Source organism: Varanus komodoensis, unplaced genomic scaffold (genome assembly GCF_004798865.1).
Source record: "Varanus komodoensis strain SLA01 unplaced genomic scaffold, ASM479886v1 scaffold43, whole genome shotgun sequence".
Classification (NCBI taxonomy): domain Eukaryota; kingdom Metazoa; phylum Chordata; class Lepidosauria; order Squamata; family Varanidae; genus Varanus; species Varanus komodoensis.
The window spans coordinates 2,376,205-2,397,019 of NW_025335985.1; the positions used below are offsets into that span (position 1 = coordinate 2,376,205).

Genomic DNA, 20,815 nt, shown 5'->3' on the forward strand with positions numbered 1-20,815 from the left:
ATGAAACTTACCTTGAAATAAAATAGAAAAGGTCTTTTACATAATTGCAATACTGTAGTTGGTGAATGAGTTGAAATATTTCTCCTCATTTAATGGAACTTAATTAGAATTAGGAATGAAATAGCTGTGCTTATGCTGAGGTATTTTAAAATGTGTAAGAAATAAGCACAATGATACCAATGCAATATGAACAAAATCATCCTATTCATGTCCTACATCAAGGCCTAGGAAGAGAATTTCCTTCTGTTTCTAAAAGTACCTATAGCATAACACAGACCTGCAACACTGGAAATTAAATTCTGGTATTACTATATACAGCTTCCTGTTGGAAGCATTAGTATTAATCTGAGATTATTCAGAGATTATGTGACTGTTTCCAGCTTTAAAATCTAGATCTGTCCAGTTCCTTTTTTTAAAAAGCACTATGTAGCCATGGTTCAATTAAGAGCTGATTAAAGCTACACATGAGCAGAAGAAATAAGCAAATGCATCAATTTGATAGGTATGCAGGTGCAAATTTAGCATGAGGGGCACAGAGAGGGCAAAGACTCTGATAATGGGTATTTGTAGGAAATGAGTTGGGAACAGGGATAACAGATAATGGGATGACATTCTTTTCATGAGGTGCAAGAATTCTTAGTTATGTTCCCAAAAGTGGGGTACTGAATGCTGACAGATCACAAGGGGCTGTGTTGACTAAGTTTACTTCTCAGATCATCAATAGCAAACAGAATGAATGCACACACGAGTTGGGAGATATTTGAAGGTTATGAGAAACATACATATTTATCAGTGCAGTTCACAAGTAAGACATTAAGGCTACTAAAGAGTTCTAGTTGTTGTAATCAGCTGAAATTTGTTCTGCTCAAAGCAATATTCTGTATCTAGCTGCTAGAAAATATACAAGGCAATACTAAATCAAGGTCTGACTCCATCTCGATTCCATGTTGCAGATGTAGAAGGGAGGTTTTGGAAGAATATCAAACATGCAAACAGCCTCTGTATGTATATGTGATTGAGATTCTATGTTTTGCAACATGATTGGACAACCCTTAGGCAGGATCTGGGTTGTCTACACATCAAGTAAGACTATCATAACGGCATCAAGTTGGCATTTTACCTGAGACAGCCAACAATTCACTACTAAGTATCAGTTATGATGAGACTAAAGTGAACTGAAGGAGTAAAAGGAATTAGAATCAGCCTGAAAGACTCTGTATACACTTAGAAATATGGTTAAATTAACTTTATCCCTATACTTCTTAAAAATTCAGATCAAATCTGGACAGAACAAATTACTGAAAGTCTCAGAGTGAGCTAGTACATTCAAACCATTTTTCCAGCTATGATTTTGGAGATTTAAGATTGGCCTACTTGAACATACACAGGACCTTAAGCACAGAACAGACAGACACACGACTGCTTCACAAAAATTATTCAGATGCACTTAACACATACATTCAAAAGCATCATTTGTCTACATCAACACTCAGAATCCCTGTGTAGAAATGGATGCCTGGACAACAAAAGGATTTCAAAATAGGTCCTTGTCTGGAGTATATAAAGACGTTTAAATATCATATTTTCAAGTAGAGTTTAATAGAACAAAGTGTTAGTAAGTAGGACAAGAGTTTCTTTGGCAACGATTTCATCAAACTGATGGGCTTGCTACTTTTTAAGTTTAAAAACTAGCATTAAAGCATCAGTGTGCATAATATTCTCACTCCCTTAACCACAATTACAGCATCTCATACTCCCTTCCCCTGGCTTCATCCCACAATTAACCATGTTTAAAGGTACTTAGACATCAACTTGAACCACAGCTAATTTCAAAACCATAGTTTGAAGGTGGTTGGGTAAATGCCTGGTTGATATTAACCACAGTGCTACCTTAATTCTTCATTACGGTTCAAGTTGCAATACAGAATTCATTCCAGAGAGGAATAGGGAAAGCGAGATCCCACAATTTGTTCCTTAGGACCTCAGTCTCTTAAGAAACCTACATGTTCTCATTTTCTACCTTGTATAAATTCCAGATAGTAGATGGCTCAACATCAAGAGTGAAATACTGACTTCATGACTGATTAAGGGATCAGAAGCACTGAATGTGCACTGGCTACAAGCACTCACACCTCTCTGGTTCATTTATTTATTTATTTATTTATTTATTGAGTGGTATATTTTATGAGACATACATGTGGTACCATTTTATGAAGCAGTATCTTGATCTTTTCTCCTCTTATGCTACTCAGTGTACCAGTGCCAATGTTCTTTGTATAGCAGGGAGGGGTGTGCGTAGAAGCAAGCTGTTCACAGGTCAGTGCATGCTCAATTGCAGTCTGAAATGCAATGGCATAGGCAGTGCTTTCACATCTGTTCAGCCCTTCTCTCCTCCCTCAAGAGCATTTAAATTTGGCCAGGCTAGAGGGCTCAACACATGGCATTTTGTAGTGTTTCAAGACCACTATATGGTGTATGTTTAGGAGATGTACATACAGCCGGACACTATGCATATTCAGAAGCACATCCTAAAGTACAATCAGGCTTACTCCTAAAGCAATCATACCTAGGTTTTTATAAAAAGACAGAATATCCATTTCCAGACTTTTTTTTTCAAGTATATTGACTATAATATGTAGTTTTCGATTTTAGCTGGTTTCTATACCAACTGTAGTTGAAACTCCATTTAGTTCACATGACGAGGGAACCCAGTTAAAGTTTAAGCAAAACTCTTTGTCTAATATTACACCATACTGTATATTCATGCTCACTCCTTTCTTGAGCTGGACTATTTTCTATTTCATCCAAAGCATGTTGAACCTGGCCACACTTAATGCTATCAGAATGTGATCAGTGTTTATGATTTCTCTCCCCAGTGGATGATGGGCATTCCATGGCACAAAAGTTGCATGGAGAAACACATGTAATCACACATAGTTGCAGCTAAACCAATACTGTACTTAGTGTATTTATGCAATATTATGTTACAGCCCAAACTTATTTTTACAATTGTATTGCTTCAGCAGTTCTTATACAGATGTTAACCTATTTTACCCACCCCTATCCACAGTAACACATTAAGCAGTCTTTGAAATTGTACACTGAATGTGACATTTTACATTGAACAGTACCTTAAGTACATGTCCAGCTCATTCAAATACTTGTTTCTTGTTAAGCATTCTAAAAGAAATTCCCTTTTGTAACTGGTGGTACTTTGGATGACAGACAGTTACTTATCTGTTGTAAACATATGTAAGCATGTATCATATCTTGAATTAGATCTCTTCATATAATTCACACTGAAATTCCAGTTCACTAATTGCCATGATTTCAGTTCCTCATGCTTGTATAATATGTTTCGCTAGAAGCTATTTAACAAGAGGAACTGAAACTGTGTCAAGATGCTGTTCTTCATCATGGCTCATTTAGTTAAGTACCCCCTTAATGTGCCTGAATGCTGGTCACTGACATTTCCTTTCATCTATTCAGTCTTTGTGTTACAACCTCTCGGTACATGATAGATATATAAATGAGTAGCAGAAAGACCACAAAGAAATCATCTAAAAGTCCCAAAATTCCAAACAGGGCTTCAGGTAGAAAATCTAGGGGCGATGCCAGATACAACAAAGCTCCCAGCAGGCAGAGGAATATCCTGATGCGGAACATCCAGAAGAGGCCTCCAACAGAAAACATTTCTCTGAATGCATGACGTAGTAATGTGGGCAAATCCATAATCCATTCCATAATCTAAACAAAATGTACAAAACTGATTGTTGGTTTACAATACTAGTTTGGTTTATAAAAGGGGCTTTAAACCTTACTCTTTTGCTATAAAAAGATTCTCCTGTAGGGTAATTTTTCCCCAGTCCAGAGTCCCTGCGGATCAGGGCAGCTCTTTAAATGAGGGAAGATGATCATGGGGGAAGGAGATCACAGACACACACTCAGTTGGGTTTACAAGGCCCACAGTATTCCTTCAATATTACAATTTTTGTTTGCAAACTTGTAATGTGCATGTTAAAGCACATGGGGAAAAAGCATGTTAAGGTTTTTATACCCCAGTCAAAAGTAATATTAATAATTTTAGTTCCAAAGGGCTCAAAATGCCTCACATGTATTAGTTCTTCATCCTTGGTCCTGGTGCAATTAGAAATGCAGCACCTGGTTACAATGCAGAAAATGTACCTGCCAAGTTTCAGAAACCTTTCTAATTAAAAAAAATCATTAAAAATATTTTTACAGACTGCAAAGCAGAACCCTGGCCTAAAGCTGTTCTGCCCACATTCGTTCTTTTTGCCAGCGTATAAGCCTCACACGAGACCAGAACATTCTTTGGTGTGGAAAAAGAAAGGGTGGGCAGAGGGTAGCTACAGGCCCATTATCTCCTTTGCAGTGCAGCCAGCCAGTCAAAATTATACTTTTAAGAAAGAAAAGAGTTCCTCTTGCTTGGTAAGTTCAGGGGGCTGGGAAGGCAGGTGGAACAGGGACAGTTGCCATCGTCAGCAAAATTATTATTATTTTTTTATTATTATTCCCTGATCTTACCAACTCTACCCCCACACATACCGATCTTGGCTGTCCTGAGAATCTCCTGTTATAATCATTGACATCTTGAAGCACCTGTGCTGCATCCTCTTGCCCCTCATTGAAGAGTGGTAAAAATAAAGTTACCTGAATACAACAGACAATCCATCATGAATATTTGCATGCTATCCCCCCACTCTCTCTGCTCCATACAAACTGTTTCCAAGTTGTGACATGCATTTAAAAGGTCAACTAATGATATATTCTAACATAAGAACAAAATTCAACTTCCAGAATGGATGCTATTGTAGAAGTATTCCTGCCAGGCCTCATACAATCACAAGGATCACACGGATTGTTGGGTTCAGGGAAAAATATTACAGTTTAAAACAACAAAATAGCTATAATTATTGAACCACAGACAGCTGAATTAAATAATAAAATACAAATTTAAACTATGAACCAGCACAGATGCAAAGTCTGAAATAGTGCAAAGATCTGAAAGTATTAAAACATGTGTTCTAAAATGTTTAGGAAAATAAAAAGTTCTTCACAGGAGGTATGGCTGCCAGGCAAGCTTCTCTGGAGAGGGCACTACACAGGCAGGGTATGAAAAGGCTCTTATTCTTGTAGCCATCTGCTTTGCTTCTTTTGGCAAATGCCAGAGAAGGATCTTAAGATTGTGCAGATGCATATGGGAGAGATGTTCAGTTAGGTATCCTGCTCCTGTACCAGTTAAAGGGTTTTAAACACTAAAAGCAGCCCTTTGACTTGGGTCCAGAAATGACTGATGGCCAGCGTAGATGCTGAAGTATTGGCAAAATATAATTGTATCACTCAGAGTTAGCTAGCAATTTACCCAGGCTATTTTGCACCAACTGAAAGTTCTGGAATGTTTTCAAAGGAATCACCATTGTAGTAATCCAAACAAGAGCTAAAAACCTTGTTAAACGTTGGGCACTTTATCTGTAAGGACAGTGCGATAGCATTATCCATAACCCAAATGAAACTAGAAATTTAGTCCAAAGGCTAAATATAGCACCTTACCAAAAATGCATCTGGATGGCTGCAGGAAGGAGGCTTAAAGAACCTTTAAACTATTGCTTAAGGTAGCACTTGAAAATATACTGTAAAGTTTTTATCTGGTAGCTTTTAGCACGGGTAAAAGAATATAAATATCCCCAAAGTGGGCTTAATCCATGAAAATCTTTGGCATAATGTGTCAGAGAGTTATCCGGTTTTAGCTGTTTCTGTTGCAAAGATTCCCTTCTGGGATTCATTACATGAGAACAGCTCTCTAATGGAACCCCATGTCTGTAACAAGATTATCTGTCCTTTTCTCTTTCCCACCACGGATCTACTTGGAGAGGCTGTCTCCCACCCCTCCAGAACAGAGTTGCCCAGGGCCTCAAGGGAGAAGGGGAATACCATTCTCCCAGTGACTGCCTTGCACAGATGGAACATCACTGTGGATGATATCTTTAAAGTCTATCATACACCCATCACATTTAAAGGAAAGAGAAATGTTTATAGAATTTGGCTTTCATTTAATATCAGAATATCAGCTTATTACCGTCTGTCTGCAGATGGGGCAATGGATTGCACCTAGCCATGAACCACATCTCCAATACGCAATAATGCAGGAACCTAAAGAGAAGGATACCATTACAAGCTATGTCAAATGGCCACGATCCAAACAGAAGTCACAGTTTGACTGAGTATGGATATACTGGACACTCAGAAATTATAAGTTAACTAAAACCATAATGGTTTTACTCTGTAAGGTGGGCTATAAATCAGACAGACAGACAGACAGACAGACAGAGCTCAAAAATGACGATGGAAAGAAAAGATCCATTTTCCCAACAGGATATTAAATCACCTAAAGTCTTCAGAACTTTTTACAAACAAAACTGAAAATGGTATTCAACTAAATGTTAGGCCAAAACCAACTTAAGCTCCAAAAACAGCTAACTTTTCCCACATAACTAACCTAAGAATTGCTCTTATGCCAATACGCTTATAGTGAATTTCTTTAAGCCAGAAGAAAGGGAGGATTAAAAAATGGACAGCCATTTTGACATATTTTGACATTCTGCAACATCAATTTACCATTTTTAAAAGTTCCAGCATACATATTACAAGTAGTCTCAGCTGGAAAGGATCATCTGAAAAGAATCAATCAAGTGGAATTGCATATCTCTGTAAAATCAGGCCGTGCATTGAGAAGCACCCCTTTTCTGCACAGTATTTGCTCAAGACTTATTATCAAAGTGACGGAACAAAAGAAGTGATCCCCTCCCCCCTTTTTTTGCTTACCACAGAAAAGATGTCCACAGTTTGTTTCAATTGGAAATGTAGCTTGCTGCAAGCACACTGGGCAGGACATGTCAGTATAGAAATGCTGCCTGTCAACAACTACATTCTCCTGGAAGAAGAAATGAAAAATGTAATCTGTTCAAAGCAAAACAAATTCTTTTACCTATTAGAAGCTGCAAATGAACCCAGTTTGCAAGATTAGAAGAAACTGTTCTGGAGAACATATTTCCCTTTATACATGCCCTTATCAGTATGAATAAGAGCAGTCATACATTGGTAGAACATACAGGACAAAATGAAACTCTTGGAATGTGAGAGTTCCTTTTTCAAAAGGTACTTGGAAAAACTGAAATCTCTTTCAGATTCATCTCAAATGTTTTCTTTGGGTGGCCTTTTGATGACCAGTATTAATCTAAGGCAGAAGCATATGACTGACTGGATTTGTTCAATATGGCAACCCATTATGCATAAATAGCCACACTGGTTTGCCATGCTGTCTGAACGCAGACCAGTTTCGGGAGCATGGCTTGTTTGAGGGAACAAGCCACCCTAACTCATGTTTCTTTCAGGGGTTGATCACCCCATAATGTGTTGTCATGTTATCTGAACTCAGGAGACTTAACTCAGCATGGGTTACAGGAAGTGGTCTCACATGTACATATGGCTATTGCCTGCCCACCCAGATGCAATGACTGACAGTCCCTTCAAATTTCTACTTGGGCATCAATACAGCAGTAGTTACTGGTGGCAGCACAGGACTCTGGAAAAACTTTAAAAAGTGAACAAAAACTAGGTCATGATCAGAGTGGAGAGGGGAGACAAGACAGGTTCTGCCATGCAGGAACTTGGACATTGGCAAGAGAATCAGGGAGAAGAAGGAAAAGAACTCATGGCAAGTCTGACTGTGAGTCACAGCATAGGTTGTTCCATGAAGACCATGTATAGCCTATCTGTAAGTTAAGCTGACATGTTGTGTTAACTTGCCCTTTAACTTGTGGTAACTTGCCCTTTAACACCTGCCACCTTTTGGCCTGTTTTTCATTTAAGAGTGACCACTATGAATTAGATGGATCAGCAAAGGGGAGCTTACTGTGTTTCTTATGCTCCTTCTGATTTTAATTGGAAAATAGATATATGAAAATTCAGTGTTTACCTGTAGAAAGCTTTAAAAGTAGGGTGATCAGATACATTTCTTAATCTATAAAATCATTTGTAAAAAACTGAAAACTGAGCTATTATCACTCCTTGGATAAGAAATATGCATCACTGCATGCAAAAAATGACCTAGCAACTATTCATTCTAGTTTAGATATAGCAGCCACTGCTCTTGGGGCCCAACATTCTCTTGTACAAAACTTCAGCAGTTTGAGAACTGTAATGGTTTTACCTAAGGTCATGGTTTTATTTCCCTCTTGTGTATGGATAATGCTGTTCTGTCTCCATAAATACTGGCAGTCACCCTGGACTTGGGGAACAGAGGAAATTTTCATCTTCAACTATTACACTAATTCTCTAACAACCAGATTTGGGCTTCCTGCAAGCAGCTGAGGAACACAGCTCAAATGCATCTATGTCCCGATTGTTACATGATACATTTTCTGATAGTCAACACTGAATACAATTTATGCAAGGAAGAACAGATGGGAAACACAACTAGTACCATACCTGTTCTGACTGTAGTTGCTGTCTAATTGCTCTAACTAGCTCTTGGTTTTCTGGATGAATATCTGGGTGCTCATTTCTGTTAAGGGAAAATAGAGAGTGTGAATAATATTAATAAAACACTTTATTTGACTTTACAAATAAATAAATCAGATATTAGTTCAGTATAGAAGAATATAGTACTGTATGCGTTCCAGCATTCCGAATTCCATTTCATCAGAAGCTTATGTTTTATAAAGTGCTATGCCATTTATCCAACGGAACAGATCAAAATCCCAAGCAAAAGATAAATAATAAACACTGTAAATAAAGATTATTAGAATACTAAAATGAAAGGTTTTTTTTAAACACACTTTGTTAGCTATGAATGATTAACATGAAAATAATAATGACATTACACTGTCCTTTATGTTATTCAAGTATTATACCCAAAGTATTTCTTGTTAAATTTTCCTCAAAATGTTATTCTGGAGATGGGCTGTCTTAAAGCTGGATATGAATGCTGAAGTAGCAGCATCTTAGTAACAAAAAAGGGGTGGAGGTATGTTATGGTTTTACCAATTCAGTAAATGCTTCCAACTTGCTAGTCTAGGTGGGAATTAACATTCTAAATGCCTGACCAGTTATTCAGGTTAAAGCACACGGTTTAAAACCATAGAATAGTAGAGTGGGAAGGGGCCAGAGGACCATCGGGTCCGACCCCTTCCTCAGTGGAGGACTCCAAGTTAAACCATCCCTTTCAAATTGCTATTCAGTTGCATCTTGAAGGTTCTAGTGTGGGAAACCCCACACTTATTTCAACTCAGGAGGATTGAAGATGCTGTGTCTGCTGTCCAGCTTGGTTATTGTTTCAGATAGGCTATATAAGAGTGGCATGCACTCACAAGGCAGGGAAATCCCATTTTATCCAAGCAAATCTTTAAGATACATAAGCAGAAAATAACCGGTCGAGGTCATCAAGCATTTTGGCTGAATGGAGGCTTGAACCAAGGTTTCCCCATCCCAGTTCTATTCACCTGCATGTCTCTTTTCATTACTGCTTTCAAGATGTACAGTTCCAGTAACAGGTTTGTTGTATTGCACAAAATAACAGCATTTATTTTAGATGTATACAATTGACATGTCACAAAAGTAACTCTTCAAGTACTACCACCTTCTCACCTTAAGAGCAGATATGCGAGCGCAGCAAGGAATGTGAAACTGAGTGCTACTGCCAGCAGTACCTGGTCACTTACTCCTTCTATCATTGAATCGTTATCTAGTATCAATCTCTCAACTTCTGCTTCTTGGCTGGCCATTCCAGAGCTGAAAGCCAAGCAACACATCATTAAAGTTGTTCTATATGCACACAAATATTATTCTTGCTTAGCTCATGGTCTGCAAAATAAAAGGGCAAACAAAAATAATATTTTATAGCTCTTCAAACTTTTAGCACAGAGCTTGACTTCCATATGGTTAAAATTAGTTCCAAGGACACCATAATGCCCTCCTATTCACAGCTGAAAGTAGGGACACTCCTGTGTATGAGCAGCTGAGCTAAAAGCAGTGTGACAACCCAACTGCATGGCCAACACAATTCAGACTCAAATGTGGTACAAGTGGAAAGTGGGAAAACCTGCATGTACAGAGGCAGTTAGTTTCATTTTAGAGTGGAGGAATACAGCTGTACTGCATTGATGATCAGGCCAAAACAAGTCACTGAAACAATGGCACAGGATTCTTAAGCAGAAATAAATTATAATAATAAAGTATGCCTCAGAGCACAAGTAGAGGGCTTTTCCCAGTTCACCAAACAGTTACTAGAGATCTGAAGGCCTAAAAAAAGCCCAGAAAAATTCAGGAAAATATTTTTTTCTCCATATTTTGCCATGGACTATTTTTCTTTTTCTGGAAAAAAAGAAAAAGAAAAATTTGAAGGGTGTAAGATGACAAAATATTTTCTTTTAGGATTTAAGACAAGGTGTTTATAACTTTACTCAATCTTTGCTTGCCATAAAATGACTTCTAATACTTCTGTAAGTGAGCACTTTTACAGAAAGACCAGAAATCTAAAACAAGTTGAAATAATGAAGCTACAGGGAAATGTTTAATCTTCTCTGTAAGATTCCAAACATAGTTATTTCTTCCACTCCTTATTAAAATGGAATAGTAAAATATTGACCTGAGGTATATTTTACTGATAGTGATGATGATCATTCTATATTGAGGGTTGGGTTGCACCAAATCATGTTCAGTTTGCCAATGTGTAAGCAGAGTCATCATATCGTAATATAGGAGAAAATGGGCATTCCTGACAGGTTTTTGTTTTGTTCTATAGGGTCCTATACTTCTGGTTGGATGCTCTACCAGTCATTCACTGTAACTCTGATCTAAAACACACATGTGAAAAAAAAAATCCCACTGTAGCTTATTCCATCACTATCAACAGATGCTGTGGAACAGATTGGGCTTTTCTCATCTATGTTTCTTTTTTAATGTTAACTTTGAGGCTTGAGTCTTTAGGATGCACTGCCACAGTTTTTAATTAAGGTCTCATTAAACTTCACCAACAGGGAATGTTGTCTCAGCTATAAAACCTTTTAACTGCTGCCACCAGACTAATCCCACTCCATCTAAAAGATACTCAGTAACCTGATTCCTATGGTTTAGCCATAAGACTGAAAGAGTAAACCTTTCAAAATGACGAAAATAGTTTAGGGAAATTGTTTGAAAAAATGAAATAAATATCAGTCTTTAAATAAAAGGTTAAACTTGCTTAGAAGTTCTTAACTATTCCTAAACAGAATCTTTTCCAGGTAAATAAAATCTCAATAGCTTTTCCATCAGATCTCATTTCCTCTACACTCCACCCCACAAACAAGAACAGTTTTAGGAATTTTCCTAAACTTCCTTACAATCAGGAACAGACACTGTACACCAGTCTTCCTCTACCTCCAGTTCTTCCTGATTTTTTGGCTTCTATGGTGCTGTTTCAAGGACCACTTGCTGAAGTTTCCTTTGGACAGACATAAAAGGGGAACCCAAGGTATGTTATAAATAATCTTTTTTGCACAAAAAATTATCATGTTTGTCATGTTACATTTAGAAGTATAGTTTATTCAGACAATAATTACAAATTTACTGATTGTACTTTTGAAATTTTTAAATGATAATTTTATGAGCAAACCATTTTATACATAAAAAGCTCCAGATATTCTAGACAAAAGAGCCCAGCATTGCTCATCAATGCCCATGTCGCCTGAGATTGATGGGAGCTGAAATCCAAAATAGCTGAATAGCACTGGCTGGAGAAAATTGTCCTATAGCAACCAAGTGACTTTGGATTTTGCAGGAATGCAAGCCTCAAACTCAGAAGGTTATGAGAATCTGATGCAAGGCACAGTAGCAGCAATCACAGCGACTACACCTTACACCCTACATTTTCTTTAGATGGCTACGGCAACAACTGGGAATTATTTTAACTTCCAGCGCCAGCCTCTTCCCCTCCCCATCCCCTGGCATGACCCCTTTCCCTCTATGAGGCCCAGTTGTGATCCTGGGAAGAGAAAGGCAGCTGGTGTAATCCTTTCCATGATCACTGTGAAGGGATAGGCTAGGAACCTGGCCTTCAGGATGGCAGCTGCAAGATCCTAGGATCTCAGAGCTAGGACTCTAAAGAATCCTATGGTCTCTCAGACAATCTTCGAAGGTCATAGGATTGTGCCTAAAAAGTGAACATAAGAACTCAAGAAAAGCCATGCTGGATCAGACCACCCAGTCTAGCACTCTGTTCACATTGTGGCAAACCTGGAACCCATAGGATCTCTCAAGTAGGATGGGTACAAGGGATAGAAAGTAAGTATGGTTTCTTCTTCCATTTCTTTTTCCATTTCCCCAAAATTTCCATTCCCCCACTTACCATTTCCTAGGGCTTCAGAATTTCTAGAAAGTATATATCTGTAATGCTATCCCATTCTCACACACTTAGAATTAAGAAAAAATTCTTGCAGAATGATGGCCTATCTTCTACAGAGATTAAACTCTAGCCCCTCACTCTATAGAAATTAACTGCTGCAGTTAACAGAGAACACACATGTTGTATTCCCTTCAATATAAAAGTCAATTATTTGTTTCCTTTCTCCAGCAACTCTTCACATAGATACCCATATATTCACAATTCTCCTTCCTCCTCCTTTCTTGGCTACAAAAAGATGTCCTTACTTGCTCCTTCTTCAAACTTCAACTTAATTTGTGCTAAGATCTTAGCAGTGCTTAGCCCAGGGACCTGTTTACAATACCAGAGCTGAGTCCTAGAATATAGGAAGAGCCCCTCTAAGCATACCTAGATCACTTGCCACTTGCCTCTGAACAGCCACAGCCTCCTGCTTGCCCACCTATTTAGAATTTAGGCTGCTTCAGAACAAATGAAAAAAAAAAAAGTTACTGGAGCTTTCATTCTCTTTCTATTCCATGTTAACAGCAGTCAAAATAACATATTTTTTCAAAGTTAACTGTCCAGGATAGTAAAAAAAGGTTTCTTTTTCTTTTTAAAAATGTTCATCCTAATGCAATTTTTCAGTAAATTAAAGAAGGCGATGGCAGACTGAATTAAACAAATCTCTTTCCCAAACTACTCTTGGTCTCTACTCCTATAAGCTTCTGACTTTCCCCTAAGCTCAGGTGAGGAAGATACAGCCTACTACATGCTGTTGGAGTGTAGCTCCCATAATCCCTCACCATCGGAAGAGTTGCACTGGGTTGGACCGGAAGCCCGTCTAATCCAGCATTCTGTTCTCACAGTGGCCAGCCAGATGGCTGGCTCTGTTGGCTAGAGCTGATGGAGCACAGTTCACCGGTCACTGATGGCTCAGTTGCAGTCCAGCCATATCTAGAGAACAACACATTCCTCATCCCTGTGCTAATCTCCGGGAGAACTAGCTGACAATCAAAGCATCTAGTAACATAGACACTATGTATGTGTGTATCGGGGGTGGGGGGGATGGAAGGGGCTGGGCATTGCTAAATGCATTTTAAAGGAAAAACAGTGTGCTGGTTTGTTATGTGATCAAATAGGATTATGTTTGGCATACAAATGTGTATACATAAGTTTGGCAGGTCTCTTTTTGTGATGTCTATCCTGGGCTTCAGATTGACACAGGTATTGAAAATACCTACAAGTCTCCCCCTCACCCCACAAAAAAACAGGCTAAAAAGAAACTAATTTCCAATCTTGAACTTGGCTTGATTGGAGAATGGCATTCCCCCTGAGACAAGACTCCAAAAATTGTAGTTGTCCTATAAAGTGGGAGTGCTAGAAGGAATGCCCCACATCTGATTTCAGAAACATACAGCAAGATGATGGTGAGCAATTCCAGCTGATGAGTATTTAGTGACACATTTTATTCTTCACATTCACAAAAAAATCAGAGCGTACTGCCTCATAATCTTGTTTAATATGCAACAATGTACCTTCTAAATAGTGTTGTGCTGTTACTCATTGTATCAACTAAACCACTGACCTCACAGCATTACTGTGAGGATAAGTGACATAAATATCACAAAGTAATAGTTAATAACAATTCAAGAATGGTAAGATCATAAGCATTTAGCACAAACCTCAGGCCCCGGAATAGGTCAGTTATGTAAAAGGATCTTATATGCCATTATGTTAAATTCAAATGTCAGTAATTTTTAACTACCACTTTGGATATTTCCAACTGCTAGCTGTAATGTTGAAATCTGTCCAATTTAAATCCAGATGCAGTTTCTTAACCCAGTTACTGAAATGTTAAGATGAGGGCAAAAGGACTATTCCACCAGTTCTATTTAAAGGCCTCCATTCCATCATGAAAGTTCTTCCTACTTCAACTTTTACCACCACCAGCAGTTCTAGAAGGCTGTACTGAAAGAGATTAGAGGGGGAGCAGGGCCATTCTACCATCCCTGCTAAAAGAATTAACCCACTCCCCTCCTTTCCCATCCCCTTTTCCTTATGTGTTATGTCTTTTTAGGTTGCAAGCCTGCAGGCAGGGTCTGTCTTCTATAATTGATTATAAGTAAGCCACTCTGAAAGACCTTTTGGCTGAGGAGTACCATAAAAATACTGCAAATAAATAGTTAAAGACAGAAGCAAAGCTTGCTGGACAGTGCTTCTGTCCCAAGTGCTATGTTCCATTAAAAATAATAAGACAAGAGTCCTGCTCAATTCGACCAAAGGCTCTTTTAAATCCAGCATCCTGTTTCCCACAATGGCAAAACAAATGCCATCAGGAAGTCCAAGCAGGGCGTGATAGCAATACCCCACTCTTATTGTTGCCCCTCCCCAGCAGCTGTTATCAGTGACACACCAAACTTAGTGTAATGATATTCAAAGCATCATTTCCTTCTATTTACCTCAGCTGGAAATGAGAAGGCTCAGCACCATGTCATCAAACAGCTCTCTTCAGACCACAGCAAACATTTCACACACTGGATTTTGGAAACTTCTGGGCTGTGCATTAGAAGAAAGGGACATTTTCAGGCTTTGGTTTGATTCACATTCCAGCACAGCATTTGTTTTACGTTATTTTCACATCTGCATACAGAGGTTTAAGTAATGTAAGCACCACGTGTGATAAATTACCGCTAGAGATAAAATAAATCAAGACTGGGCAAAATATAGTATTAAATCATCTGTATTCACAGAGAAGACAGGAACTGAACTGTGAACATTATGAATGTGAGGTAAAACTTGGAAAAGCCTAGCATTTAAAAACATTAAGGTAGATCTTCATTTCCTTCCGATATTATTACAATACAGATGAGTATCCAGTTACACTATTCCTGCTTGTTCCCTAGCCATTTCAGATCCATATTCCTACACTGATGCTTCAGTTGCTTATTTTGTTTCTTTCCTTGCATCACTATTGGAACATAATCATTCATTTTTGTCAAAACTCAAAAGACTTCTTAAACAAATCTTCCAATAACCAAATAGAAAAATGGACCAGTGGTGTAACAAAGTGCTCTTTCCACTACTCTCAAAATTTCTACACTGTGAAGATCAATAGGAGAACTGGTTTGCATACAGTAGGTCCTACAGTAGGTACTGCATCTTCAGACAGATTCCAATCTGCCAGTCAGTCAGTTGGCAATATTAAGCTAGAGAATGATCTGACCTATATGAAGAATTCTCCTGGTTCTGACTGAAGCCTATCTAATCTAGCATTCTGTTCACACAGTACCTATTGCAAGCCCAGAAGCTGGACAGGAGTGTGTTAGCACCCTCCAGATCCTATTTCCCTGCAGTTCCCAGAGATAAAATACCTTTAAAAATAGAGCTAATTAGGTACTAGCCTAATTAGAGAGAGGTGATTAGACAGAAGTACTAGCCCATATGACTAGTAATTACTGATAGCCTGAGTAATTTCATAGAAGAATTACTCTGTGTATGGCATCTTTCCATGTTCCTATGTTCTAGTGATGCTCTGAGTCCAATGAGGACTGAGCATGCTCAGCGGCTAGACAATGTTGATTGTTGGGGCAGGAAATGGGAAACTGAGACATTGTGAAGGGCGCAATAGAAAAGCTTTAAATAAATAAATAAATAAATAAATAAATAAACCCGAGTGGGAAGAGACCGGAAAAGCATATGCTCAATGAGGGCTTAGCTGAGTGGCTGACACTCATCTGGAACACTCTACATTGCAAGCACTACTTGTATAAACTGTATTTAAACTATACTCTAGTTTAAAATTCCACATTTTATGGGATGGATTTGTTATTCATCTGGATTTCCATTCAATTCAAGTGCAAGGAGGGCTGAGTCATATTTGTTTCAAGCTGTGTAAAGACATATATGATAGGAAGATTATCTTGCACAACCTGCCAACCCTCCAACAGCATGCTAACCTCTCCTTCTGTATTTTACTAGGAAGAGAAAGATATAGTATTGTCCTGGATTCAAATCTTCTTATGACCATGAAGCTCACTCAGTTAACCTTGGCTCGGTTGACTATTTGTTGGTCCACCTGTTTGCTACATGCTTCCATAGCTTGCAGTACGGCAAAGGAAATTAGTAGGAGATTCTCAATAATTCTTGCAGAAGCAGAGTCTAAAAGGATTGTGACATTTATATTTTACACATAATTTCTTTCAACTCCAAATACTGCATGAAAATCTCAGAATTAAAGCAATGGTGTTCCCAGTACACATAATTATGTAACTGAAAATGCAATTGGGCTGTCTTGTTGTATTTATCATCTGCTGCTGCTGAGGAGAAAGATGGATAACCTCAGCTTGGATAACCCTGGCCAGTTCTCTCTGGTCCTCAGCTTTGCTGGCAATATCCAATATGATCTGTCTTGGGCTGATTCCACCATGATGAGGTTCAGGTGGAAATGTTGGAAAGCATCCTTCTGAATCAGGTACAGATTCTCCAGCCATTCTGAGGTAGGAATCACGCATGATGGAAGCTCCCATGATTGCTGCACTGTCTGCAGCAAGGTTGGTAGAAAGAGTATCACTATAAGCATGGATGCCTCCATGCAGGCAGCATCTAATACTGGCTCTTTCACTCTTTGGATGGGCTGTTGAGCATCTGGGCTGAAAGACTGTGCCATCTACCTTTGGTACCATTTGCTGGGTATCTAAACAAAGAGGCTGGGCCATATTGGTCCAGGAAGTGACCCATGTCTTTCAAGGGCATGATGGCATCCCTTGATCCTCCAAGATAACCACAGTCTGTTCACAACTCAACAACAATGGGTTCTCTCTATGGGTTGTTTGTTATCCATGTTTGTTGCTTGTCATGGTGTGTTAGTACAACTGGATGTAAATAACACAATAACTCACATGTTAACAATCCATGGTTCAACAACCACCCACAAGCAACCCAGTCTCTGAGAATGAATTATCTTGGTGTCTGAACACAGTCACTGTGTTATACGAGGTGTTTATTTTTCCAGTGTAGTGATATTAATTTTTAGCTGTCAAAAGGTTAAAGAAAGCCAATTTAGTTGATCATGCATTAACTTCCATGCAATAGATAAATAATTTAAGAGAGCGTTTGCATCAGTAAATGTTAAAGAACATTCCAATACCAAGTTCATCCATATTACAACCATATTATGACCTACTCCTAAAAAGAAGCAACTATTGGACATCAACAAAACATATAGGTAACAGAAGCATTAGTGCTATTACACCGTCAGTGGTTAGACAACTTACACAAGCCCTTATTAAAAAGGCAGTGTGGCATCTAACAAACACGAAATAAAAACTTTTGTTGAATAAGAAATCATGGGTTTATAACTTTGGAGACTATTATTTGATCTTGTAGCTCTCATCTTTAATAGCAGAAATAACACTTAAATGCTTTCTTACCTAATTATATGTCAGATGTATACTGTAATATTCACCATTTTCTCAATATGTCTGTTATAGACAGGTTAAGGCAAATGTCACCTGCTGTGAGAGATTACTCAACTTGTATTTAATGTTCTGCAGCTCCTGATGAAGTAGTACAGCTGGAAATATTTACTGCCTTTCTAAAGTTTGTTTTTATAGGAGGCATAAGCAATACTCTGGCCCCACATAAAGAATTTACTGGCCTCCCATTCAATGGCAAGTGAGTAATCTGTACTCTCACTAATTTTAAACTTTTTCAGTAAGTTGAAATCTAAGATCCTTAAAATCTCAACTTTAAGAAGCATTTATGCTCGGGATCCTTAGCAAATTCAGACAGACTGAGGCTTAGTCTGAAACTACCAACATTTGACATAGCAAAGAAGCAGAATCCAAAAGAATAATCTAATCAAAAGGGACTTTAATGAACAGGTGATAAAATTTTGAAGGCACTCATCAAGATGCCAAATACTTCAAACATCCATCAAATCAAGTTCAGCTGTGTAGGTCTGAAGTATAAATCCCATTCTCATTTGCCTCTTAGAATCAGATATAATCCTATTCAGCAAAGGACCTAAAACTTCATTAAAATTCTCACCCACAATCAAATAACCTCAGGCAATATCAACAAATTAGCTAAAACATTAACAAAACATTACTGGCGAATCATTATTTGGCCCATTCACATTGATCAAAGCAATTACATTTAGCATTATATAGAAAATATATTTTATATTTCAAAAACCAGGCATCAGAATTACTAATAACCTATTGAAATGATAAGTCACTTATGGATTAAAACTGTAATCTTTTTAGACTGTTCAAGTATCAGTCACATCTACCTCTTCAACTCAGTCTTTTCTCAACAAAGATGCATTTGCTTTAATCAGTGGTGGGGGTGGTGGGGGGTGTTTTTGCCTTGATAAAAATTCCAAATGCCCCATGTTGGCATTATGTTCTTTTAACCTAGAAAGCCCTTTCTTCTGCATATTTGGATTCTGCAACTCCAACATTCCATAAAGTCACATTAAACATAAAAAATAAAAATGTATCACTTGTTCCTCCACACATACAGACCATACCAGTTTTACAGGAATTACCTACTTTTAAGAGAATTCTACAGATAAATAATTAATATAATACATTTCAAAGCAGGAACTTCAAAGTAGCCCTGGCAAATATCTAATATGTGGATTGAAATGACATGCTAAATATGTGAAATATACTGCTTAGGAAAATTTCTTACACAGATAACACTGTTTAAAATCAGGTTTTCCATACAATAATTATGAAGGTTCATAGGACTTTTTCATATGAAAGAACATATTTTTAAAAGCATGGTTAAATAAATAAAACCATGTTGACCTCTGCAGATAAATTAAAAGACAAATGAAAACTTTTTGACACCGGTGCAATTGAAATCAATATACCAGGTAAGATACACCTTTTGAGAAGATCTTTTAAAACTCTAGCATATACACTATTTAGGAGTATGGAAATAAGAGACACTCACTCCAACCCATTCACGTGCAGGACATAATAGACTTAAAGCACCTCCAACAGATTTCATCCACTCTTTCAAAGGGGTTGTATCTTTCATATTATTTGATTTTGTTTGTTTGTTTGTTTTGTTTTTGGACTGGATTCAAAGGACCAGCAGAGATGCAAGTGCCCTGTTGGACTGCATGCAGCAGGTCCAAGGTTCAGTACCCACAATCTCCAATTAAATGGATCAGGTAGCAGGTGGACTTCTGGCTGAGACCCTGAAGTGTTTTACACAGTCAGAGCTGACAATGCCGCACTAGCTGAATAGACACTATGACCAGATATAAAACCAGGCAGATTCTTAGATTTCCAACCTTAGGAGGAGGACACAACAGAGGAAACGAATGGAGAGGCAAAGGTGACCACAGAAACCTTTGTGGGGATTAGAATTAGACTAGAATACTGTGTCCAGTTCTGGACACCAAGATTTAAGAAAGAGCCAGAAAAACCAGAAAGGGTCTAGAAGAGGGCAACAAAAATGACCTGGGTTTGGAAACATTGCCCTTTGAGAAGAGACTGAGAGGGAGAGACAGAGAACTGGGTACACTCCGTCTTGAGAAGAGATGACTGAGGGAGGCCATGATATCAAGTTATAAATACCTTGAAGGCTGTCACAACTAGGAAGGACAAGATCTCTTCTTGTTCATACCAGAGTGTAGGACACAGCTCCAGTTCTGACAAACCAGACTCAGGCTGGATTCAGGAAATATTTCCTCACCATCAAAGCAATACAACAGTGGAACTAGTTACCTAGAAAAGTAGTGGGTTCTTCCACACTAGAGATGTTCAAGGTGAAACTGGACAGCCATCTGAGTGGGATGGTGTAAATTGGTGTCTTGCTACAGCAGGGGCTTGGACATGATGGCCTTCTTGGCGCCTTCCAACTCTACTATTCTATGATTCCATAATTCTATGATTAACACATGAGCGACCCAGACCTAGGATTCCAGATTAAGAGTTTCATTGTGTGAAAGTAAATAGAAGGCCATCGTTCAACAGTAGAGCACATGAGTTGTGTAAAAAAGATTCCCGATTCGATGCCTGCCAGTTCCAGGTAGGGCCGGTAAAGAGCCCTGTGGGCAAACCCTGAAACCCAGTCAATGGCAGCCAATCAGTAAATTCTACAGTCAACGAATCAATGTTCTGACACCATATAAAACACCCTCCTAATATTCGTACTTCCAAAGTGCAATAGCGTGCTCCCAAAGAAAAGTTTTCAAAGTTACCCCTAGAGGCCACATAGCTCAGTTACTGGAACCACACAGCTTCGGAATCATTTTTTACAGAAACGCCCATGTGAGCGTTTTCTTCTCAAACACGCCACCGCCACCCATCATCTCGACCCACTCAAGCAGCAGCAAGCAGCAGCGTAAACTTTGCCCTATAACAACTTTAGCACAAC

The 20,815-nt window shown here is 38.4% G+C and overlaps 1 protein-coding gene across 11 annotated transcripts in view; it reads right to left on the bottom strand.

Annotated features, from left to right (window-relative positions):
* Nucleotides 1-20,815, bottom strand: part of RNF170 (ring finger protein 170) — a 45,716-nt gene that overhangs the window by 24,441 nt on the left and 460 nt on the right. For 2 of the 11 annotated variants that reach the window (XM_044443909.1, XM_044443915.1), the window contains exons 2-8: nt 14,878-14,974; nt 9,667-9,810; nt 8,509-8,584; nt 6,844-6,952; nt 6,098-6,171; nt 4,567-4,671; nt 1,421-3,747 (exon numbers count right to left, since the gene is read on the bottom strand). In XM_044443909.1, the coding sequence (XP_044299844.1) occupies nt 3,478-3,747; nt 4,567-4,671; nt 6,098-6,171; nt 6,844-6,952; nt 8,509-8,584; nt 9,667-9,803 (771 nt within the window). In that variant the 5' untranslated portion in view covers nt 9,804-9,810; nt 14,878-14,974 and the 3' untranslated portion in view covers nt 1,421-3,477. Of the gene's footprint in view, nt 1-1,420; nt 3,748-4,566; nt 4,672-6,097; nt 6,172-6,843; nt 6,953-8,508; nt 8,585-9,666; nt 9,811-11,399; nt 12,846-14,877; nt 14,975-17,316; nt 17,602-17,847; nt 18,614-20,163; nt 20,813-20,815 lie in introns of those variants that run through there. The other 9 variants (XM_044443914.1, XM_044443911.1, XM_044443910.1 and 6 more) reach the window with 9 other exon arrangements.